Below are 25,412 nucleotides of genomic sequence, written 5' to 3' on the forward strand. Positions count from 1 at the left end.
AGCTTTTTGGCTATGATCATATTTACTTCTGTCACTTATCCAAAAAATCCTCTAACTTGATTTTACTGCCTTTATGCTTGCATGTGATCAACACTCCATTGTTGCAAATAGCTACAGTGAATGAATTCTAAGGATGATAGGTTGACATTTAGCTAGGGTGACAATTGACAAGCTCTTGGGCATAATCATTCGAAGGTGTAATTATGAAAGTATGATCTTAGACATAATGCAAATCATAAGCATTCAAATTTGATATAGTTAAAATTTGACCAGATCTGGTATAATAGTTTAATGAGTTTACTGTTTACCTATGGGGTAAAAGTCTTGCAGGTGATCCCGTCATATTAAGCTGCATGGGTAATGGAAATTCATCCTTACAGAGTTCACAAGTCACTAGATAAAAAGGTGACATATGGAATAACATTTGCTCTAAAGGAATTTATGTGAGCAAGGGAAATAAAGAGTAAATTTTAAACTTTTCTTTCAACTTGTAGTTTTTTGACCCTTGTGCGGATGACACGCCTTCACTTTATGGAAAATTTCATTAAGAACAATGTTTTAAAGGAATTATTGAGATACAGTGCAGAACAGGCCCTTCAAGACATGCTGCCCAGCATTTCTGTGGGACAATTTACATTGACCAATTAACCTACCAATTGTATGCCTTTTGGACTGTGGGAGGAAATCAGAGCACCCAGAGGAAACCCATGCAGTCATGGGGAGAATGTACAAACTCATTACAGACAGTGTCAGGAACTGAATCCAGGTCACCTGCACTGTAAAGCATTGGGTGAACCACTAAGCTACCATGCCAACCGCCTACCATAATGCGGCAGTGATCTGTATTTTAATAGCTAAGATGGCGAGTGTTACTTGGTTATAACTTTGCAATTATGAAAATAGTTTATTGACTGAAATACATTGTGTAGAATTTGAAAATTACTTTTGAGAGCAATGATACTTCATTTAGATGGGACCAGATTTTAATGGCTTTCCTTTCCTTCAAAAACTTCAGAGAGGATGACAATTCAATTTGATGTCAAAATCATTCATTAAGATTAATGTAGTAGCATTGTGATGTAGTAATAACAACCTAGAATAATGTCTATAATTTTGGAAGCTATAGAAAGTAAATTTTAAATGAGCATTTGTTTTTAATTGAACCAAATGAGCAGTGAAGTGGTCTTGGATTGTAATGTAGGATATAAGCAGTGATGGACCTTGATGCCTTCCTGTATTAATTTCTGATATTTCTTAATTTACAAAAATGTATGGTGGAAGGCAATATTTGAGTGTACTGAGAGGTACACTATTATCACTGACATTTCATTTTACATTTGTTAGTGTATTTCTCATCTGGATTTAAATTGCCTCATTATTAGCCTAATCAGAATTTTCTTCAAGATGACATTGATGCATCATGAAGCTTTGCGAATACATTATTTGAATCCAGTTGGCCATCTATCCACCTTATTCTGCCATCCTTTTCCTTGCATGTTAACAAGTATATCTTTGTTCTTTAAATTATTCTTTTCCCTGTAGCATCCAAATTTTGTCACTTTCTGCTTTATCATCTCTCATCAGGAGGCAAGAAAGTTTTATTGAGCATAGAACTTAATGATTGGTTCTCTTTGCCATTATGTTACCTGATGAATTTTGAGCAATTTTTCTTCATAACATTTTAGATGAATCATTCCTCTTTCGTGTGCATGTTCTTAAAACCGCGTATGCTACAAAGTAATCCAATACTTGTATTTTTTTTTGTTGCATACCCTGCTTTAATCAAGATAATTGAAGTTCTTCCTTGGATGAGCCACCTCCTGATTTAATCAATGCACCCTATTTTCATTGTCCTGTGGTCTGCTGATCATCAGCAGCCCACAGGACAATGAAAATTTACTGTCAGGCTTTTCATATAATTGCCACCGTGATTTGTAGAATGATGCAGGTTCTAACTGCTGAATCTCACCTGAACTCCTGTAGATATGCCCCATCTACCTCACTTTTCCCCCTTTACATCTTTTCCCTCTCCTACTATCTGATGTAACTGTACAGGACCCTATTACATACCATGTCCATTACTTCATGCAAACTTTGTTTCTCCTCAACTTAATCAGTCAAATTGTCAAGATAATTAATCTTCCAATTTGTACATTCTTTGTAATTATCACTGAACGTTACTCAGCTATTGTTAACAGAAATATGAGAACTTTTATTCTGCTGTTATTGTCCATTCCATCCACATTGTTTTAGTAGTTAGTCTTACTAACTTTCCACTTGCACTTTGTTTGTCATTCCACTGGATCTGACTGGTAGTTTATGGATGGTCAGTTTTTTTCCCTCTTGCTTCACTCTGGTTCCATGTTGGATTTTGAATTTTTTTTATGGAAGTATGTTATATGCTGCTTCAATATTTTTCTTGCTAAACCTTCATGATCTTTGCCCAATTTCTCCTCAGTTAAAAACGATGTTTTTCCCTGCACCCCTTCCCTATCCTTTTTATAGTTAATCCCTGAGCTGCTTCAAAGTTCACAATCCCTTTATCTTTCTGGACAATTAAACAATTAGTTCATCATTTTTTACTTGTGCTGCAATTCCACTTCTCACCTTTCTTCATCCAAACTATATCTGCAATAAGGCCAACAATAAATTGCCTCCTTCAATCCTTACTGTTATGTATAAAACCTTATGTTGTATACAGACCCTCTATATACTAGCATTTCTATTAACTTGGAATTTGGATTCATACAGGTTTGTGTAGGATAGAAGACTCGAGAGTAGCCGGAAGTGTATTGGACTAGATGACTATATTGAAGCTTGAATGAAATTTTCAGCATTCAGATGGTACTGCAGAGAGGGAATTGTTCAAGTGGGGTGGATTTGTGAATGAAAGCTCACTTTGAGAAGTGATTCTTATACTACTCTTCATAGGCCAGTACAGGCATTACTGCTTTCCGTAGTTGAGTAATTGCCCATCTGTCTGATGTCAACGTCCTCACACCCAATATTCTGCCGTCAGATAAATGCTCCAAATAAACGGTTCTCAAAAATCCATGTTTCAATGTCAAATATCATTCTGTGCAGGATGAGAATAGATTTGGCTAGTGTGGCTGACTTGGAACTCTCAGTGAGTAAAGGTATCTGCCACCTTTTAGTGTCACAAAATCAAAATAATGGTGTTATTTCAGATTTTGTAATTTTTGGTATTTGGAATGCTGAGAGTCTGCTGCAAATGCGTTTGCAGGAAGGAAAAATAATTGAAGATCTGACCACTAACTATCTCATTTTCTTTTGCTTGCAAAGCAAATAATGGCAGTCATTGACTTGAATTTGTGTGGGGCATAGCTATACTGGTTTAGTGAACAATGTTACATCTCAGCAGAATCAGGTTTATTACCACTGTCTCAAAAGATGTGAAATTTGTTTTGTAGCAGCCCTGTAGTGCAAATACATAAAATTACTATAAATTGCAAAATAAATAGTGCAATAAAAGGAATAATGAGGTTCATGGACTGTTCAGAAGGCTGATAGCAGAAGGAAAGAAGCTTTTTCTGAATCATTAAGTGTGGGTCTTCAGTCTCCTGTACCTCCTCACTAATGGAACAGGGCATTTCCTGGATGGTGAGGGTCCTTAATGATGACTGCCACCTTCTTGAAACACTACCTCTTGAAGTTGTCCCCAATGTATTGTGTGTAATTCTGGTCACCTAACTATAGGAAGGATATTAGTAAGATTGAAAGAGTGCAGAGATTTGCTAGGATGTTGCCGGGTCTTCAGGAGTTGAGTTACAAGGAAAGATTGAACAGGTTAGGACTTTATTCCTTGGAGCATGGAAGAATGAGGGGAGATTTGATAGAGGATTACAAAACTATGAGGGGTATAGACAGAGTAAATGCGAGTCGGCTCTTTCCACTTAGATTAGGAGAGATAAATACCAGAGGACATGGCTTTAGGGTGAAAGGGGAAAGGTTTAGGGGGAATATTAGGGGGAACTTCACTCAGGTGGGAGTGTGGAACGAGCTGCCATCTGACTTGGTAAATGTGGGCTCACTCTAAGTTTTAAGAATAAATTGGATAGATACATGGAATGGAGAGGTCTGGAGGGTTGTGGACTGGGTGCAGGTCAATGGGACTAGCGGAATGAAGTTTCGGCACAGACTAGAAGGGCCGAATGGCCTGTTTTCTGTGCTGTAGTGTTCTGTGGATAGTGTAACGGGTTGTGCCCTTGATGGAGCTGGCTGAGTCTGCCATTCTCTGTAGCCACTTGTGATCCTGTGCATTGGAGCCTCCATACCAGTCAGAATGCTCTCCACAGTACAGCCAAATTTCTCAGTGAAATCCAGCTGCTGGTGAGGCTTCTTCATGATTGCATTAATGTGTTGAACCCAGGTTCTGAATGGCCTTTCCTGAAGTCCAAAATCCAATCCTTTCGAGGTTGTTGTTGTGAATCAACCAATTCTGTACATATCCTCATCACTGTCTGAGATTCTACCAACAATGGTGATGTAACTGGCAAATTTATAGATGGCTATAAATGGGTGTGCACAGCCACACAGTCATGAGTGTAGAGAGAGCAATGGACTAAGCCTTAAGGTGCATCTGTGCTGATCTTCAGTGAGGAGGAGATGTTATCACTGGTCCCTATTGACTGTGGCCTCATGAGGGAGTCAGGGACGCAGTTGCAGAAGAAGGTACAGAGGCTCAAGTTTAGGAACTTGGTGATTTAATACTGAGGGGATGATGATGTTGAACGAAATAGTCAGACTTGTTGAACTTAGCCAGGTTCTAGTCCATCTTAGAACTTTTAGTCACTAAGGAACAGAAGCATCTTAAATGCCCAATATGTCAGCTACTGTTATCAGGTCTAAATGTATAACTTCATGTACCATAGCTGGTATGGATTATGTCAGCCAAATAAAAGAAAATGTAACAAAGTTTTGCACTGTCAAATGTTCACTTAGTTACCTGCAAAGAACAAGCACCACACAGTCTAGATTACATGGTGATATTATTCCTATATCCCCACATGAGAAACATAGAAACATAGAAAACGTACAGCACAATACAGGCCCTTTGGTCCACAGTGCTGTGCCGAACATGTACGTACTTAGAAATTACCTAAGGTTACCCATAGCCCTCTTTTTGTAAGCTCCATGTCCTATCCAGGTGTCTCTTAAAAGACCCTTTCGTATCTGCCTCCACCCCCCTCACCGGCAGCCAATTCCACGCACTCGCCACTCTCTGTGTATCTCCTCAGTATCTGCTTCCGTGCACCTTAAAACTGTGCCCTCTCATGTTAGCCATTTCAGCCCCAGGAAAAAGCCTCTGACTGTCCACACGATCAATGCCTCTCATCATCATCAATGTCTCTATCAGGTCACCTGTGATCCTGTCACTCCAAGGGAGAGAAGGCCGAGTCCACTCAGCCTATTCTCATAAGGCATGCTTCCCAATCCAGGCAACATCCTTGTAAGTCTTCCTCTGCACCCTTTCTATAGTTTTCACATCAGCCCTGTAGTGAGGTGACTAGAACTGAGCGCAATACTCCTGGTGGGGCCTGACCAGGGTCCTATATAGCTGTAACATTACCTCTCTGCTCTTAAACTCAGTCCCATGATTGATGAGGGCCAGTGCACTGTATGCCTTCTTAACCACAGAGTCAACCTGCGCAAGTGGATTTGAGAGTTACTCAGGAACATAATAAAAGGCATTTAAATTATTTACAAGAGCAACCCATACAGTAAACTGAAAGTAACTGGCACATGCAATCCTTTTCCCTCTCCTGTAAAATTCCCAGTGCCAAATTGTATTCACCGATTATTTTTATTAAAACGCTAGGTTTTTTCCAGTTTGTGTTGGAAAAACACCTGTGCCCCTCAGCTATGTGGAGTACTTCGCCATGTATTCAACATGAGCCTGAGGCTCCGGTACTGTGGAAGATGTCCTGCCTCATCCCTGTGCCGAAGACGCCACGCCCCAGCGGCCTCAATGACTACAAACCGGTGGCATTGACCTCCCACATCATGAAGACCCTGGAGAGACTTCTTCTGGAGCTGCTCCGGCCTATGTTCAGGCCACACTTAGATCCCCTCCAGTTCGCCTACCATCCCCAACTAGGAGTTGAGGATGCCATCGTCTACCTGCTGAACCGTGTCTACGCCCACCTGGACAAGCCAGCGAGCACTGTGAGGGTCATGTTTTTTGACTTCTCCAGTGTGTTCAACACCATCCGCCCTGCTCTGCTGGGGGAGAAGCTGACAGCGATGCAGGTGGATGCTTCCCTGGTATCATGGATTCTTGATTACCTGACTGGCAGACCACAGTACGTGTGCTTGCAACACTGTGTGTCCGACAGAGTGATCAGCAGCACTGGGGCTCCACAGGGGGCTGTCTTGTCTCCCTTTCTCTTCACCATTTACACCTCGGACTACTGCACAGAGTCTTGTCATCTTCAGAAGTTTTCGGATGACTCTGCCATAGTTAGATGCATCAGCAAGGGAGATGAGGTTGAGTACAGGGCTACGGTAGGAAACTTTGTCATGTGGTGTGAGCAGAATTATCTGCAGCTTAATGTGAAAAAGACTAAGGAGCTGGTGGTAGACCTGAGGAGAGCTAAGGTACCAGTGACCCCTTTTTCCATCCAGGGGGTCAGTGTGGACATGGTGGAGGATTACAAATACCTGGAGATACGAATTGACAATAAACTGGACTGGTCTAAGAACACTGAGGCTGTTTTCAAGAAGGGTCAGAGCCGTCTCTATTTCCTGAGGAGACTGAGGTCCTCTAACATCTGCTGGACGATGCTGAGGATGTTCTACGAGTCTGTGGTGGCCAGTGCTATCATGTTTGCTGTTGTGTGCTGGAGCAGCAGGCTGAGGGTAGCAGACACCAACAGAATCAACAAACTCATTCGTAAGGCCAGTGATGTTGTAGGGATGGAACTGGACTCTGTCACGGTGGTGTCTGAAAAGAGAATGCTGTCTATGTTGCATGCCATCTTGGTCAATGTCTCCCATCCACTACATAATGTACTGGGTGGGCACAGGAGTACATTCAGCCAGAGACTCATTCCACTGAGATGCAGCACAGAGCGTCATAGGAAGTCATTCCTGCCTGTGGCCATCAAACTTTACAACTCCTCCCTTGGAGGGTCAGACACCCTGAGCCGGTAAGCTGGTCCTGGACTTATTTCATAATTTACGGGCATAATTTACATATTACTATTTAACTATTTATGGTTCTATTACTATTTATTATTTATGGTGCAACTGTAACGAAAACCAATTTCCCCCAGGATCAATAAAGTATGACTATGACTAACAAAATAATCATTATTGCTTTTCAAGTACAGGCAAAAGCAGGTAGGATGTTAATTGCTGAATAAGTGGCTGTGTTGATAAATCAAGGGAGCGGATTAAAGACTAACAGTTTGCTCAATTCAAATATAAATAAAGGAATGAATAAGATCTTATGTAATCTGTGGTCATTCAAATACAATCACTAATGTAGTTTTGTAATACAATGGGCCATATCATTCCAATAAATCCAATCATTTTTGCAGTGATCTAAGGTGATCTACTCCATGGAAGGAAGCAAGAGTGTGTATGATTGGCTAAATATGGAAATCCAGAACTTGCTGACTGATTCTAGTGGTGAATCTCTAAGCCTGTTCTCCTTATTGGATATGTTACAGCTTTTTGTAAATAGTATGAAAGCAAAGTAAGATTAAGCCAAGTTATTTATTTCAGGAATCTTTTAATTGTTTTTAAATCTAGGCATTTAAAAAAAATATCATTTTTAATGTTTGGAGTGCTTCTGACATTTAAAGTGACATTCAAAAACATTGAATAATTAAGGCTGGGTCCTCAGTTTTTCCATCTCTCGGTGGTTTCCAGAGCAGTTCCTTGTATACATGGTTTCCAGGGTTATGCATGTGTCCAAGTTACCCTTGTCCTGGGATACAATTTGGCAGTAACGTCAGACTTTCTCATTCTAAACAAGGAAGGCATGAGGATTCTGTATAGCAGGTTCCTTTTTTTTTTAATTTTAGGGGCTGACAAAGCCTGCACTTGTTGTTTCTCTCCCCCCCCCCCAAATATTCTTGAAGGTGATCAAAAAACAAGGCAAGTATACAGGATAAACTTTTTTCCCCACACTATCTTGGTACATGTGACAATAATAAACCAATTTATCAAAAAGATGGCTGAAAAACCTTCCTTGTGAAAGTATTCCCATAGTGCTGATGTTTGAAGGTTCTTGAGACTTTGACTTTGGTTTGATAAAGAACAACCTTGTATTTGCAAGATGAGGTAGTGTGTCTTGGAGGAGCAGTAAGAGGATGTTCTTGTGCTCCTGCTGTTTCTGTCATCCATAAAGAGGTTATTGGTACGAGCTGCTGTTGGTGTAGTCATGTAACTCAGTGCTTTTTGCAGATGGTACACATTGCGGTAACTGTGAGGGGAAAAGATTTTAGGGTGGAGGAGTGGAGGATAGAGTAATAATCAAGGGTTTTGTACCAGGTAATGTTGAATGGCTTATTGTTGGGAGATGAAATCCAAGTATATCCAGTTGAGTTGAGTTTTGGTCAAGAAGACTCCAGGGAGGTGGTACACTTTGGAAGGGCAAACTCCAAGGCAGAGTACAAAGTAAATGGCAGGATACTTGGTAATGTGGAGGAGCAGAGGGATCTGGGGATACATGTCCACAGATCCCTGAAAGTTGCCTTACAGGTAGATAGGGTAGTTAAGAAAGTTTATGGAGTGGTAGCTTTCATAAGTCGAGGAATAGAGTTTGAGAGTCGCAGGATAATGATGCAGCTCTATAAAACCCTGGTTCGGCTGCACTTGGAGTACTGTGTCCAGTTCTGGTTGCCTCACTATAGGAAGGATGTGGAAGCATTGGAAAGGGTACGGACGCTGCCTGGTTTAGAGAGTATGGATTATGATCAGAGATTAAGGGAGCTAGGGCTTTACTCTTTGGAGAAGAGGAGGATGAGAGGAGACATGATATAAGAGGAATAGATAGAGTGGACAGCTAGCGCCTCTTCCCCAGGGCACCACTGCTCAGTACAAGAGGACATGGCTTTAAGGTAAGGGGTGGGAAGTTCAAGGGGGATATTAGAGCAAGGTTTTTTACTCAGAGTGTGGTTGGTGCGTGGAATGCACTACCTGAGTCAGTGGTGGAGGCAGATACACTAGTGAAATTTAAGAGACTACTAGACAGGTATATGGAGGAATTTAAGGTGGGGGGTTATATGGGAGGCAGGGTTTAAGGGTTGGCACAACATTGTGGGCCGAAGGGCCTGTACTATTCTATATACTATGAATGTGGTGGAAATGGCATTTTATATTATTATTGTGGTGAAAGTGGTAGACTGCCTATTGATCAATGGTTAGAATAGTTTAAAAATGATTTTGGTCTCCAATTGCGAAGGCAAGCACTGAAAGCTGAATTGGTACTTGAATGTCGGAAGGTGTAACTGACACTGTCCTTGAACTTTGGGAATAATCATTTATGTACTACAGCATGTAGGTATAAGACATTTTTCTGTGGGTATGTACTTGTAATGTAGGATAACACAGATTCATAGACTAATAGGAAATAAATGAAGGAATCAAATTGGTTAAAAGTTGAAGGCGTAAGGGACTTGCTATCTGTTAAAGAAATTATTTTAGATACTTATAAAAGCAAATGATGTTATCTTGAAAATTCATTCAGTGTTTGTATTACTAAATCACAAAGCAGAAGACTGTTAAGAGAGTAGGCATAAAATTTAGCGACATTATTTAAAGCAGGGGTCGGCAACCTTTTTGCCTCTGTGGGCTGGATCGCATATTAATGAGTGGATTGTGGGCCAGATAAATGCCATAAAAAACTTGAAATATGGGAACTATCTATTTAAATACATCTAGTTATGTTTTGCCTCAAACTAATGAATAACGCATGCTAGAAAATCATTTGTGCTTAACCAAGGATGCCAATTAGTAATCAAAGAACTCAGTTTAGTTGCAATTTATTTCCATCAAGGCATCTTTTGAATCTATGAAAACAACATAAAGAATCTTTAAACATAAAACGTATGAACGTGATGCATTGAATGGTGGTAAATTATGTATAATAAAGAAAATTTTAATGCAGACAGTCGATAAATTAATGTGAAACTTGATGCTGTTTGTTGTTTGAAAGCTTCTCAATATTGGGTGTCAGACTTGTTGATGCCAAGAGCAAGAGATTATCCAGATGAGCATCAGTCAATCTTGTTTTCAAATGGTTCTTGGTGTGCTTCATTTTTGAAAATAATTGCTCACACAGATAACTGCTGGCAAAGAATGATGCCATCTTTTTTGCATGGTCCACTAAATTAGGATACTTCCCACTTGGATGAATATATTTTCTATGGAAGTCAAGTACTGACACATCTTTAGAATGAAATTTCCATCTCAATATGTTGTCACACTGCATCTCAATCAATTCCATTTGAAAAATTTCTGATGCAGTGTCCGCTTCCACATCAAACGGAGTAGCAGATTGAACTCATTTGCATGCAAGCAAATATCAGCAAAATGAGATGAAAACTCTTTTCTCAATTCTTGGACCATATTCACAAAAATGCCTGGATCTTGTGCTTTACTTATTTTGAAAAGTGGGAAAATGTGCACAATTTCCTTTTTGAAACTGGTACTGCCACAATTGCAACTTTCTTTCCACTATGGCGGGTCTCGTAATGTCGCCTGATATTTGCCACTTTCTTCACAGCAACGTTTTCTAGGCAAATGAGAGAAACTGGTTTCCCGGACTGCTTGATGAAGAAGTAATCTAGTGTCCAAGTGTCTTGGAAATTTTGGCACTCAGCATCTACCTTCCTGCGTTTTGTATTAATTGCCATTGGAATTTTTTTCTTCAATTTTATTTCGAAATGCGAGTTATTCAACAAGTATCATAGCACATGTAAATATCTGGATATTTAGCGTGGATTTCTCGTTAAAACACTGATGCTGTTTCTGTTTACAAATTTAAACAATCCCATCTGAAAACCTGTACGTGCACGGAAAGTATCTAATACATATTAATAAGGTAGTCTGCCTTCCCGACATGTGTGTATATACCAGTGGTTGGTTTGGAACAAAATGGAACCTGGGCCAGTGTAACAAGACGCCATGCAGGTCCATCAGTGTGGTTGCGTGAAACACGCAGAATAAGGAAAAATTGCTCACGGGCCAGTCAAAATACCTTCGCGGGTTATAGGTTGCCTATACCCCTGGTTTAAAGTGTACATAGTTCTCTGCTTTTGTGTGGACTCTCTAAGTGCAAGCATGTATATTTTGGACAATTAAGAACTTTTGGGAAGGGACAAATGGAAAATCAGTTTTAAAGAACGTGGTAGCACAGCAGTTAACACAACGTTATTGCAGATCGGGACGCTTTGGATTTTGGAGTTCAATTCTGGCACCATCTGAAAGGAGCCTGTATGTCCTCCCCCTGGAATGCTTGGCTTTTCACCAGCTCCAGTTTCCTCCCACAGTCTAAAGATGTACCAGCTAGATTAATTAGTCATTGTAAATTGTCCTATGATTAGTTTAGCGTTAATTGGACTTGTTGAGGGTTGCTGGGGCAGTATGGTTTAAAGGACCATACAGGCTTACTCCATGGTCTATCGCTAAATAAATAAAGATACTTTTGAGGTCCTAAGAATAACCATATTGTACTTTGAAACTTGATGTTTGCTATAGGAGTGAAGGGTAGAGCTTTTCTTGGAGACGTCTGCTCTGGAGTTTGCTTGTATCCAAGTGAGTGGTAACCAAATGTGGGGAGTTGATTGGAACATGACTGATGGGAATGAGAAAAAATGGGATTAGTGTTAGATTTGTGTTAAGTTGGTGCTTTACACTTGATGTGGACTTGGTGTGCCAAAGGGCCTGTTTCCATGTTGTATTATTCTATGACTTGAGGAACCTAAAATAAATTTCCCAAATAGCTTGTTGAAAATGTAAATAGATTGCACTGAATTTTATCAAATCTGATAGTCTTCCCTAGTATTAATTTATCAGTGGGAAACGTGTTTAAAACTGATGTAAGTATTTTAATTGGAGAAGATGGGCCAAATGGCATGTACAATTTGTGGATGATTAGTCATAATACGGAGAGAGCATTAGTTACTCAGTGTTCTGTTTCTAATATTGTAAAGGTCTCTTATGGAGATTCTGGATTTTACTGCATGAGAGATGCAAAGTCTCTTAAAGGAGAGGCTGACAAGAAGAACTTGGATTTGAGCATGGTTTTTGATTTGAGATCAGCAACCTTGTTTGAAAATTTTTTGTGTGAAGGAGCAAAGTGGAGATGAGAATGCAATGTATAATAGCTATAAAATGTGAGGAAATAGCACAGAATAATGTTTGCGCCTTCGTGCTTTTTTTGTCTTTTCCTCTCTCAAGGTCTTTGTGATAGGACACAGGATGTTATTCCAATTCTATTTTTGTTTTTGGTTTAACAATATGCTTCATGGCATAAATTATGGGGAGAAAGTAAAATGTTATTACCAAGTGCTGGTGCATGAAGTTACATCTGTAAACAGAATATGTGAGATATTAGTTTATAGAAATCTGCTTGTTTTGTGGTAAGTGTAAAGCTGTAGAAGATGGAAACTTGTGTACCCAGCATTGCCAGGTTTGTTTTATAATATGCTTCTGATGTGCATCTTAAATATTTTGGAGTGGTTTGTTATTTACATAATGTTCCTGATGGCATGATTTCCTTTTTGCTTTAGGGGACAAAGATGGCAGTAAGGTGACAACAGTAGTGGCAACCCCTGGACAGGGGCCTGACAGGCCACAGGAAGTCAGCTACACAGACACCAAGGTGATTGGTAATGGATCCTTTGGCGTGGTTTATCAAGCAAAACTATGTGACACAGGGGAGCTGGTGGCCATCAAGAAGGTTTTGCAAGACAAGAGATTTAAGGTAAAGAACACAACTCATCTTAGCTGGGAAATTCAAAGCAATTTACAGCATTGAACAATGGAGTGCAGGTGAAAATGACTTGTGGAAGTCAGCCAACAATGTGTGTGCAGTTTTAAAAAAATTATACATGCATAACTTGTGCTCTTTGTATTTGCATGTACACACAGAAATTCTGGAATACACCAGTACTTACACTGTCCTGAACTGCCAGCTTTTCTCTGCAAGAGCCGAGCCATTCATATCAGTAGTGATGAAGGGTCATACAATTTTAGTATCAACAGGAAGCAAAGCAAAATATGCATCCTTTTGAATGTTGTTCAAAATACTGGTATCCATTCTCATGCTTTGGTGAAATGATTCAAAAATTGTATTATTTATATTTCAACTTCAAGTTAACTGGGGCTAATTAGAGAACAGTGATTTTTTTTTCCCCTTTATCATGCAGCAGATACATACAGTTTACAGGCATCACAATTGTTAAATAGTATTTTCACTTTCAAGTTAAATGTGATGGTCAGTTGTCCACCTTGAGAGCAAAATTGGCGATGGAGGATAGCAATTAACTAAGTTGTGCCACTTTTGATGTTGCAGGTAACGTAGAATGCCCTTAGCTGCACAGTAAGATGGACCCAAATGACATAATGTATCAACTATTCAGCCCAATGCAGTGCACTAGGTGTGGCACATTGGAGTGGCACGGTAGCACAAGGCTGTAAGATTAGGGTTCAGTTTCTGCTGATATCTGTAAGGAGTTTGTACATTTTGTCCATGACCGCACGGGTTCCCTCTGAGTGCTCCAGTTTCTTCCCACATTCCAAGGAGTCACAGAATGGCTGGAGTTGTAGGTTTTTGCAAATAAAACGACGTGAGGCATTTTGTTTAAGAACAAGCAGGAACATTTATTGAACTCCAAAAAAAAATTGATATTAAAGCGAGGTAAAAGTACTTTATGTAATCGTGTAATCACTTCAGACACGCCTCAAAGTGAATTCCAATTCAATGTCAGTGGTTCTGAATTCTGTACATTTCCAGCAGGCCCTACACAGGCCGCCCTCAGAATTCACTAAAATCGGCATTGTAAGTATGTTCAGAGCTTGGACAAGCTACATGGCTCAGGTCCTATGTTGGAGGAACAGCAGGTTCCTCTAGCTTATCCAGAGGTATGTTGACATGTTCATTAACATATCGTGACAGCAGGGGCATGGCAGTGGAATCCTCCAAAACCTGGTGGGCCAATTTAAGGTGATCTACCAAAACACATTTGGGTTTTCCCCTCTTCTTGTTCCAAAAAGTAGAACAAGCCATTATAAGGGGGACTAAAGGGATGTAGATGCGCATCATAGCGGATGAAACAAAACTAGGCAGAATATAGGTTAACAGGAAACTGTGAATGCTATATGCCATGATGGCAGGTAGGAATAGGTGCAAAGAATTGAATTTACTGAGGAGGGTAGAATGCTGCTGAGAGGCCGACCAGGCGGTCGTGGCATCAGGAATAAAATCACCTGCCATTTGTAACAGCTGCCTGTATACCAGCTCAGCCACAGAGGATGGATTCCTTCCCTCCTTCCCTCCTTCCCTCCTTCCCTCCTTCCCTCCTTCCCTCCTTCCCTCCTTCCCTCCTTCCCTCCTTCCCTCCTTCCCTCCTTCCCTCCTTCCCTCCTTCCCTCCTTCCCTCCTTCCCTCCTTCCCTCCTTCCCTCCTTCCTTCCTTCCCTCCTTCCCTCCCCCCCTCCTTCCCTCCTTCCCTCCCCACCCCCCCACAATCATGCCAACACTCATCCATTAGGCAAGCCATCGGAACAGCCTTTAAAGAGCGGTGAAAGCTCTCACGTAGGCTATTGGACTGTGGGTGATGTGCAGTGGTGTGATGTAGCCTAACGCTGAGGTCCTGGGCCATCACAGCCAAGAGCTCTCAAATGAATTGGGGACCGCAGTCAGAGGAAATATCAGATGGCTTGCCAAAGTAAGCAGTGCAGGTGCTGATGAACGCCTGAGCATATCTGTGGCTGTTGTCAATACTAGAGGAGTGACCTCTGGTCACCTGGTGGTTCGGTCCATCATGGTGAGGAGATGTGTGAAACCACTGAAGGACCAACAAGGTCCACATTGACATAGTCAAACCATCACTCAGGGGACCTCAAAAGGTGTCAATGGCACCTGGGTATGACGGTGAAGTTTTTGCCTGCTGGCACTCCCCACAGTCTGCACTCCTGTCACTCACATCCTTTCTAAGGCTGTGCTACACAAACTTTGGTGCAACCAGTTTCTGTGAGGCCTTCTGGCCCGAATGCAAAAGGCCACTTATAAAGTTAAAAACAGTCCGCATCCAGTTTGCGGTCTCTATAGGGTGAGGGCGACTGGTTGAGGCATCGCACAGCAGAGAAACCTCAGCTTCCCCAAACAATATCAGCCAGCTGTAGGCCCATGACTGCTGTTCGGTAAGCCTGTAACTCTCTGTCAGTAGCTTAGCTGGCTGCCATGCCAGCGTGGTCAACCTGTATGTGTATGGCCTCAGTCAGCCGCAACATTATTTTTCCCCTTGATATGTTTCATATCAGTTGTGAACTATGCTGTGTAGGCCAGGTGCCATTGCTGCTGTGCAGACCAATGGTCTGATATTTTGGCCATCGCGTGCACAAGGGGCTCATGGTCAATAAACACTGTGAAATAGTGACCCTAGAAGAAAGAGAAATGATGGACAGCCAGATAATGACCGAGAAGCTCATGGTCAAATGTGCTGTACTTGCTTTCATTGGGAGGGGGTTGGGGGGGCGGAGCTGCTGGCTGTAAAAGTCGAGCGGCTGCCACATGCCTCCAACCAACCCTTCATGCACGGCACCGACAGCATGGTCTGTAGTGACAGTAATAAATGGCTATGGGAACGTTGGGGAGAGGGTGTGCCAGTAGATCGCATTAGAAAGAGCTTGTTTGTTAATTAAGGAGTGTCCTGGTCATGTCCGCTGACCAGTCAAACATGTGGTGAGGGGTATTGCCTTTTAGCATACTGTACGGGGGGAGCATAAGTTCAGCAGCTCATAGAATGAAGTGGTGATAGAAATTCACCATACCTAAAAATTCCTGTAGTTTTTCAGTAGCGTGAAGCAGTGGGAAATCCATAATAGCGACTACTTTCGATGGGAGGTTGTTCGCACCTTCTGCGGAGTTGTAATGGCTGAGAAAGTCAATGGTTGATGACCCAAGCTGGCATTTAGCAGGCTTAATAATCAACCGGTGTTGGCTTAAGAGCTCAAATTGTGCAGAGATGAGATACATGTTCGGATTTGGATGCACTGGTGTGTCATCCAGGTAAACAAAAAGAAAATCTTGGTCTTTTAATATGGAGTCCATCAGTGTTGTAAGTCTGTCCTGCATTTTTCACCCCAAATAGCATGCTCAGAAACTCAGACCAAACAGGATTAATGTAGCTGTTTTGGGAATGTCCTCAGCACACAGGCACCTGATGGTAGCCCCTAACTAGATCAACTTTGGAAAGAATTAACTTTCTTGCTAAGTATGCCAAAAAGTCCTGGATGTGTGGGTCTGGGTAACAATTGGGGGTGGTGGCCTCATTGAGGCGTCAGTAATCACCACATAGGTGGCACCTACCATTGGACCTGGGGACCATGTGGAGGGGCAGTGCCCAGGGGCTACTTGACCGGTGTACAATATCTAGTCTTTCCATGTTGGCAAACTCGGCCTTCGCAGTTGCCAGCTTTTTTGAGTCCAGTTTACACGCGCGGACACGGACTGGCGGGCCATTTGTGGGAATGAGGTGCACGACGCCATGTTTTGCGACAGTAGTGAATAATGTGGGTTTGGTGAGGTTTTGCAATTCACATAGCAGTCGCATGCACTTGACAGTTGTTGTGGGGAACTTGCTAGTGGAGCAGGGTAACAACCCAAAGTCCTTGACATCCACAAGCCAGTAGTTTTTAAGATCGACTAATAGTCCTTGGGCACTCAGGAAATCTGCACCGAGCAGAGTTTTAGCTACTTTAGCCTGGACAAGGTCGTCCACTGGGGCAGAGCGTCACCCGTCGTGTCCCTTAAGTCTGAATCCTGCTGCTGTTGGTCGGCAGCCTCCAGTGAGGTTTCATTGCTCTTTGTCTTCTCATCAATAGGCGATGGTGTCAGCACACTCACTTGAGCACCCTTGTCACACAGGAAGCATCACCCTGAAAGGTGTCCATAATGAACAGTAGATGTCCTCGGCAGCTGGAACCCACAGCGTTCACAGACCTCTAATGTCCCAATATACTGACACTGTCGAAGCTGCAAGGTGGTCGGACATTGTAGCCTTTGTACCAAAGTAAGCATGATAAAACACAGGCCCAGCATTGTTTGTTTTGCAGCATTAGTTAGTACATCCTATCCTCGTGATATGCGAGGGATAAGTTCCTCAAAGTTGACGCATAATGTGAATAATTATTTAAATGGAGAAAATAGGGATGCATTCCAGAAGGCTTCCTAAGTATGTTTTATCTGTAATTTATTAACATTTTCATACCAATACGACACAAAAGCAGTACTACAAGACAACATTTGTATTATATTTAATCAATTTAAGGTAATATTCAATATAATAAATCATAGAAAGTTAACATCCTCTGGCGTACAGTACTCACCAACAGTGGCAGGTGTGTTCGCTTTGGGAGATGAGTGGTTGTTGTGGTGTCGGGCGGCTTTACACCGATAAAGTGGATGGTTGTGGTTGTCAGGATCATATCAAGCACAGCAAGGGGTGAAGGAAGACTCTCAGAACTCTTAGAACTGCTGGCAGCAGAAGATTACAGCGATTTGAATAAAGTGGTGAGGGTTGTTTGCTTGGCGGCATTTTGTTTTTCAGCATAAATTTGCTTGTAAGGAAGAAGGGTTAACGACTGAAATGCTGACTCCATTCTAAACTTGGGTCCACGTCCATCGCCATTTGTGCCAAGTGTTCGGACTTTCACCATTCCCTCACTGTTGGTAAACTCCTGGGATTTTCAAAATTGTCTGTTGCTTGCAGCATCTGAGAGATGGTTGGCAGTAAAAAAAAATACATACGTGTTGAATGTGGATCACACTGATCGAGTAGTTGAAGCAGTGATGTTGTGTTAGGCAGCAGAAAACACATTGTTATGTTAGGTTGAGTGCTGTCCAAATGTTTAGGATGGGCTGGCGCATTGTCAAGCAACAAAAGAACTTTAAAGACAAGATTCTATTTCCGGCAGTAGCGTCCCAGAGCTGTGTTACCTTTAGCTGATGCTGAGGTGTTTATAATTTCCAACTTTTTTTCAAGTGTTAAAGTGGTTCTCTGCCACTTGGCTGATGGTCCAAGACATGACATCGGGCGCTTAGGAGGCATAGTTAAATATTTCAAGCACAAAATCACCGCACCGTAGGTAAAACCAACAAAAGTTTAAGATAGCGCATCCACACCTTGCCAAAACCAATGCAAGAGTGGCGGAAGTGAAATTGTGAGGCACGCGCACCACACTTGTATTGGTGGGAAAGCAGTGCTTCTCATCCCAACAGTGAGAGTGTGAGGTGTGCGCATGTGACACGTATTGGCGGGAAGGCGGTGCTCCTCGCATAACTGTGAATTTTGGACGCATATAACGAGGTGTTGGTAGAAATAGATTCCTCGCATAACTGTGAATCCGCATAGTCTGAAGACGCCTTTTAACGAGGATAGGGTGTAGTCTGTTTCATGTGATTATGTTGGAGGCCTCACTGATCAGGCTTATTGAGACAAGGAAAGGAGGAGAAATTATGCACTGCTGCCTGGCTGAGTGTAGACTATCAGCCATTTTAGCAAGCTCCCTATAGTCCTTCACAGGTGCATAAGTGAGGGCTATGTGAACTTAATCAGGCATTTGTTGCACAGAGTTCTTTAAAAATCAAAGGAGGATGATGATTTTCCCAGGAAAGACAGCATATGGTCCTCCAGCTCCGACAGTTTAGCATTGCCAAGACTGGGCAAGGAGACCAACTGTTCGGCGCGCTCAGACTCCGATAGTCCAAAAGTCTGTAAAAGGTAAGTTTTCAGTGATCAGTAGTTATCTTGTTCAGGCAGATGTTCTAGTAGACTCACCACTCTTGCAGCCATGGAGTTTCCAAGCATTAGTCATAGTCATACTTTATTGATCCAGGGGGAAATTGGTTTTTGTTATAGTTGCACCATGAATAATAAATAGTAATAGAAATAGTAATATTACTTTTAGTAAATAGTAATAGTTATAGAAATAATAAATAGTAATAGAATAGTAATAGAAAATAGTAATAAGTAGTTACATAGTAATATGTAGTTAAGTAGTCCATGGTAGAATTTGGTGTGGTGCTCAATGATTTCACTGATTTGATTGTACACAAACGCTGCATTTCACTGTGTATTTTGATGTACATGCAACAAAAATAATCTTCCTCTTCAGTGGGACACATACCAACTACCAGGGAAACAAATTCCATTTTCTCCCTCCATATTTTCACAATTTTTCTGAAACTTATTCTATCTTGCACATGCCCATTAATTCTCTTATTGATTCCTTTTGTTTTTAAGCTACATCACTGGGTTACGAATGAATGCAAGTTTTACATATGTCCATAAGTTGTTTTTGTCCATATGTTGGAAAACACGTAAAATTACTCGGTACATCAGCCATATCTCCATAATATTACAAAGGATGACGCCAAAAACGCAATATAAGAAACCTAAGAAATAAGGCAGATAAAGTCAGCATGGGCTGGCTCTGGGGACTGGAATGTCACTAGTCATAACAGAAGTATGGCTGAGGTAAAGGCAGGACTGAATGCTCAAAGTTCCAGGATGTAGATGTGACTGAGGAAGGGGATATTTCCATCTTGAAGAAAGACATAACAGAGGATATTCTTTGGGGATCATCCAGTGGGGTTGTATGGGTAGAATTAATAACAAAAAACGGATAGTCAGTATGAGGTAGTATTATAGTCCTTTATAATTGGTGAAAATTGAAGGAAAAGTGAGTGGAGTGATTTCAACTGGTTCTACAAAGTACAAGTACAAAGTAAATTTATTATCAAAGTACATATGTCACCGTGTACAGCTCTGAGATTCGTTTTCTATCAGGTATACATAGTAAATCCAAGAAACATAATGGAATTAATGAAAGACCGCACCCAACAGGATGGACGAACAATCCATATGCAAAATACAACAAACTGTGCAAATACAAAAGAAAAAAATAAATATATCAATAATAAATATCGAGAACATAAGATGAAGAATCCTTGGAAGTGAGTCAATAGGTTATGGAAGCAGTTCAGTGATGGGGTGAGTGAAGTTATCCTCTCTGGTTTAAGATCCTGACGGTTGAGGGGTAATAACTGTTCCTGCACCTGGTGGTGTGGGTCCAGAGGCTTTTGTACTACCCCCCCCCGCCCCCGATGGCAGCAGCAACAGGAGAGCACGGCGTGGATGCTGGGGATCCTTGATGGATGCTGCTCTCCTGCGACAGCGCTTTGTGTAGATGTGATCAGTGGTGGGGAGGGCTTTACTTGTGATGAACTGAGCCGTATACACTACTTTTTGTTGAATTTTCTGTTCAAGGGCATGATGCATCCAGTCAATATACTCTTCTCCACACATGTAAAGAAGTCTGTCAAAGTTTTGGATGTCATGCTAATCTTCGCGGAATTTCTACGGAAGTAGAGGCAGTGCTATTCTTCCTTCGTAATGATATTTATGCACTGGGCCCAGTACAAATCCTCTGAAATAATAACACTGAGGAATTAAAGTTGCTGATCCTCTCCACCTCTGATCCTATGATGAGGAATGGCCCATAGACCTCTGGTTTCCTCCTTCTCAAGTCAATAATCAGCTCCTTTGTCTTGTTGACTGACATTGAGTGAGAGGTTGTTGTGGCACCGCTCAGCGTGATTTTTAATCTCCCTCCTATATGCTGAATCATCACCACCTTTGAGCCCACAGTAGTCAGCAAACTTAAATATCGCATTGGAGTATCTTAGTCACAAGTACAAAGCGAGTAAGGCAGGGGCTAAGCACACAGCCTTGTGGTTCACCAGTGCTGATGGAGATTATGCAGGATAGATATGTTTTTGCCAACTTAAACTGATTGGGGTCTGCGAGTGAGGAAATCGAGGATTCAATTCCTTAAGGAGGTAATGAGGCCAAGGCCTTGAAGCTGCTTGATTAATTTTGAGGCGATGATAATATTGAATGCTGAGCTGTAGTCAATGATGAACATCCTGATGTGTGTATTTTTGCTGTCCACATAATGGATCCAAGTTGCTTCTCAGGCTGGAGTTGATATATTTCAACACCAACCCCTCAAAGTATTTCATCACAGTAGATTTAAGTGCTAATGGACAACAGTTATTGAGGCATGTTACCATGTTTTTCTTAAAGTACTGGTATAATTGAAGCCTGCTTGAAGCAGGTGGGTACGTCATACTGCCAAAATGAGAGGTTAAAGATATCAGTGATAGCACAGGTCTTTAGTTCTCAGCTAGATGTGTTCCGTGCATCCACCCTCCTAAGGATACCCTCACATTTTAACTTTCCTAATATTGACAGGGCCAACTATAGTATAAAAGACTTGGGTGGAGTGGATTTTATGAAATGTGTCAAAGAAAGCTTCTTTTATCATTGTACATAGGGACCTACTAGAGAGTGTGCCTCCTTCGGTGACTGCCTGGGCAGTGGCAGAAGTGTCTGTCAGTGAGTACCTTGGGTCCAGTGACCATAATTATGGAGAAGGATGTGACTAGTTTGCATGTTAAAATCCTGAACTGAGGCATTGCAAATTTTTGAGTCATTAAGGTGATTGAACAACATTGGTTGCAGGTAATGGAGTGTCTGCCAAGTCGAAGGGAGGATATGAGAAGGATCTGGCAGGCAAGGTGAAACAAAATCCCTTGTGATTCAATAGGTATAGAACATAGAAATTTACAGCACATTACAGGCCCTTTGCTTACAATGTTGTGCTGACCATGTAATCTACTCTAGAGTCTGCCTAGAATTTCCCTAGCTCTTAGCCCTCTATTTTTCTAAGCTCCACGTACCTATCCAAGAGGCTCTTGAAAGACCCTATTGTATCCACTTTCACCACCACCGCCACTGGCAGTGCATTCCATGCACCCACAACTCTCTTTGTGGAAAAACTTACCCCTGACATTCCCTTGATACCTCACAACACGCTGGAGGAACTCAGCAGGTCGGGCAGCATCTGTGGAAACTATCAGTCAACGTTTCAGGCCGGAACCCTTCGTCAGGACTGTAGGGGGAAGGGGCAGAGGCCCTATAAAGAAGGTGGGGGAGGGTGGGAAGGAGAAGGCTGGTAGGTTCCAGGTGAAAAACCAGTAAGGGGAAGGATAAAGGGGTGGGGGAGGGGAAGCCGGGAGGTGTTAGGCAGGAAAGGTGAAGAAGGAATAGGGGACAACACAATGGGTAGTAGAAGGAGGCAGAACCATGAGGGAGGTGATAGGCAGCTGGGGGAGGGGGCAGAGTGAAATAGGGATAAGGGAGGGGGAGGGAATTACCAGAAGCTATGTTCATACCAAGGGGCTGGAGACTACCCAGACAGTATATGAGGTGTTGCTCCTCCAACCTGAGTTTAGCCTCATCATGGCAGTAGAGGAGGCTGTGTATAGACGTATCCGAATGGGAATGTGAAGCAGAGTTGAAGTGGGTGGCAACCTGGAGATCCTGTCTGTTGTGGCGGATGGAGCAGAGGTGCTCCTGCTGAATTCCTCCAGCGTGTTGTGAGTGTTGCTTGGACCCCAGCATCTGCAGAGTATTTTGTGTTTACGATTCCCTTGATACCTATTTCCAAGCACCTTAAAACTTTGCCCCCTCATGTTAGCCATTTCAGCCTTGGGGGAAAAAGCCTTTGGCTATCCACATGATCAATGCCACTCATCTTGTACATCTCTTATCAGGTCACCTCTCATCCTTTGTCACTCCAAGGAGAAAAGACCAAATACACTCAACCTATTCTCACAAGGTACACTCTCCAATCCAGGCAACATCTTTGTAAATCTCCTCTGCACTCTCTGTAGTATCCATATTCTTCCTGTAGTGAGGTGACCAGAATTCCAGTACTCCAAGTGGGGTCTGACCAAGATCTTGTATAGCTGTTACATTACCTCATGACACTTGAACTCTAACCTACGGTGAATGAATACCAACACACCATACGCCTTCTTAACAACACTGCCAACCTTTGCAGCAGCTTTGGATGTCCTATCGATACGGACCCCAAGATCTCTCAGATCCTCCACACTGCCGAGTCTTACCATTTATATTATATTCTGGCTTCAAATTTGACCTACCAAAATGAACCACTTCACACTTATCTGGGTTGAAGTCCATCTGTAACTTCTCAGCCCAGTTCTGCATCCTATCAATGTCCCACTGTAACCTCTGACAACCCTCCAGACTATCCACAACACCCCCAGCTTTTGTGTCATCAGCAAACTTACTAATCCACCCTTCTACTTCCTCATCCAGGTCATTTATCAAAATCACAAACAGGAGGGGTCCCAGAACAGATCCCTGCGGAACACCACTGGTCACCAACCTCCATGCAGAATGCGAACCATTAATATGTATATTAAATGTATTGAGAGTAAAATTGTCACCAGGGAGAAAGTAGGTTTCCTTAAAGATCAGCCGAGTTGTCAATAGGAGACATTTTTAAATAAATATTTCTCTTCAGTTTTTACTATAGAGAAAACAATCTGAACAAATGAAATGAGGGAAATGAGTGGTCATGTCTTAAACCATATATAAATTTACAGGGAGGAAGTATTAGAGGTCTTTAAAGTGCATTAAGGTAGTTAAATTTCCAGGGCATAGCCTGATGCATTATTGGACCCTGTGCGAAGTGAGAAGGGAAATTGTGAAGGCCCTTGCAGAGATTTTTTTGCTTTTTTTCTTGCCACAGATAAAGTTCCAGAGGACTGGACAGTGACAATTGAGGTATAATTGTTTTTTTTAAATAAAGGTTATCAAAAACAAGTCCAAAAAGTACAGGCCACTATCAATGATGGATAAATTGCTAGAGTAAATTCTGAGTGATTAGATCTACCAACATTTAGATAGATGGGGTGTGATTCAGGATAGTTAGTGTGGCTTTGTGCATAGGAAGTCATGTCTACCAAGTCTCTCAGAGTTCTTTGAGGAGGTAACAAAGATATTAGATAAGGGTAGAGCACTGAATGTTGTCCATATGGAATTGAGCAATAGCTTTGACGCAGTCCCTTGTGGCAGGCTAGTCTGGAGGGTTAGATTGCATGGGATTCAGGGGGAGATTACAGATTAGATTCATAACTGTAGGAAGTCGAGTGATGATTGACGGTTGTCTGTTGGACTGGACACCAGTGTCTAGTACTGTGCCACGGGAGTCAGAGCTGGGGCCTTAGTTTGTACTGTGGGTAAGTTATTGGAGAGGATTCTTGGCAATAGGATTTGTAATAATAACTTTATTTATAGAGCACTTCTCATACAGATATAGTTCAAAGTGCTTTACAATGGGATAAAAGTACAAACATGAAAACAAAATTTAAAATGAACATGTAAATAAAAGACACAGATGTTAGTTAAAAGCAAGGTTAAATAAATAGGTTTTGGGCTGGTTCTATAAAATATTCCCATTAGAGTAATTACTCCCTTCCTGTTTCTGACTTCCACCCACACTGACTCAGCAGAGGATTCATGACCTCCCCCCTTTCTGAACTGCGATACTATCCCTGGTTAGAAATGCCACTCACACACCTTTTTTGAAACGTGTAAACTCCAGAACAATCAGCAGTTATTGGTGCCCTTCTAACAACCAAGTCTCTGTAATGGCCACAATGTCATAGATCCATTCTGTTAGTTCATCGCCCTTGTGCCTGATACTTCTTGTATTAAAATAGATGCATTTCAACCCATCCAACTGACTGCAATTATGCTGTATTCTCTACCAATCCTTCCTCACAACCTAAATGCTGCATTGACCTTGTTATCGATTGCTTCATCCTCTGACATAGCACTTTGGTTCCCATACCCCAACTAAACTAGTATAAATACTCCCCATCAGCTTTAGGAAACCTACCCACAAGGATATTAGTTCTCAAGTTCAGATGTAATCTGAATAGGTCTTACCTTCCCTAGAGAAGATGCCAATGATTCACAATTCTGAGACCCTGTCTTCCGTACCAAAGCTTTTGCCATACATTCAAATGCCATATCATTCTATTCCTGCCCTCGCTGTTGCATGGTACAGGCAGCAAACCAAAGATTACTACCCTTCCTTCCAAATTCTCTATATTCTCTCTGCAGGACCTCGTCCCATTTCATACCTATGGCATTAGTACCAGGATATACAATGACTTCTGGCTACTCACCCTTTTCCTTTAGAATGCTGTGGACCCATTCTGAGATGTCCATTAACCTGGCACTTTGGAGGCAACGTAATATCCAGAGTCTT

General features: G+C 41.8%; 1 protein-coding gene across 1 annotated transcript in view; it reads left to right on the plus strand.

The window, feature by feature from the left end:
- Window positions 1-25,412, plus strand: part of gsk3ba (glycogen synthase kinase 3 beta, genome duplicate a) — a 184,646-nt gene that overhangs the window by 62,592 nt on the left and 96,642 nt on the right. The window contains exon 2 of the mRNA XM_063050632.1: window positions 12,765-12,958. Coding sequence (XP_062906702.1) covers window positions 12,765-12,958 — 194 coding nt within the window. The remainder of the gene's footprint in view (window positions 1-12,764; window positions 12,959-25,412) is intronic.

The sequence above is a fragment of the Mobula hypostoma genome, chromosome 6, assembly GCF_963921235.1.
Source record: "Mobula hypostoma chromosome 6, sMobHyp1.1, whole genome shotgun sequence".
Classification (NCBI taxonomy): Eukaryota; Metazoa; Chordata; class Chondrichthyes; order Myliobatiformes; family Myliobatidae; genus Mobula; species Mobula hypostoma.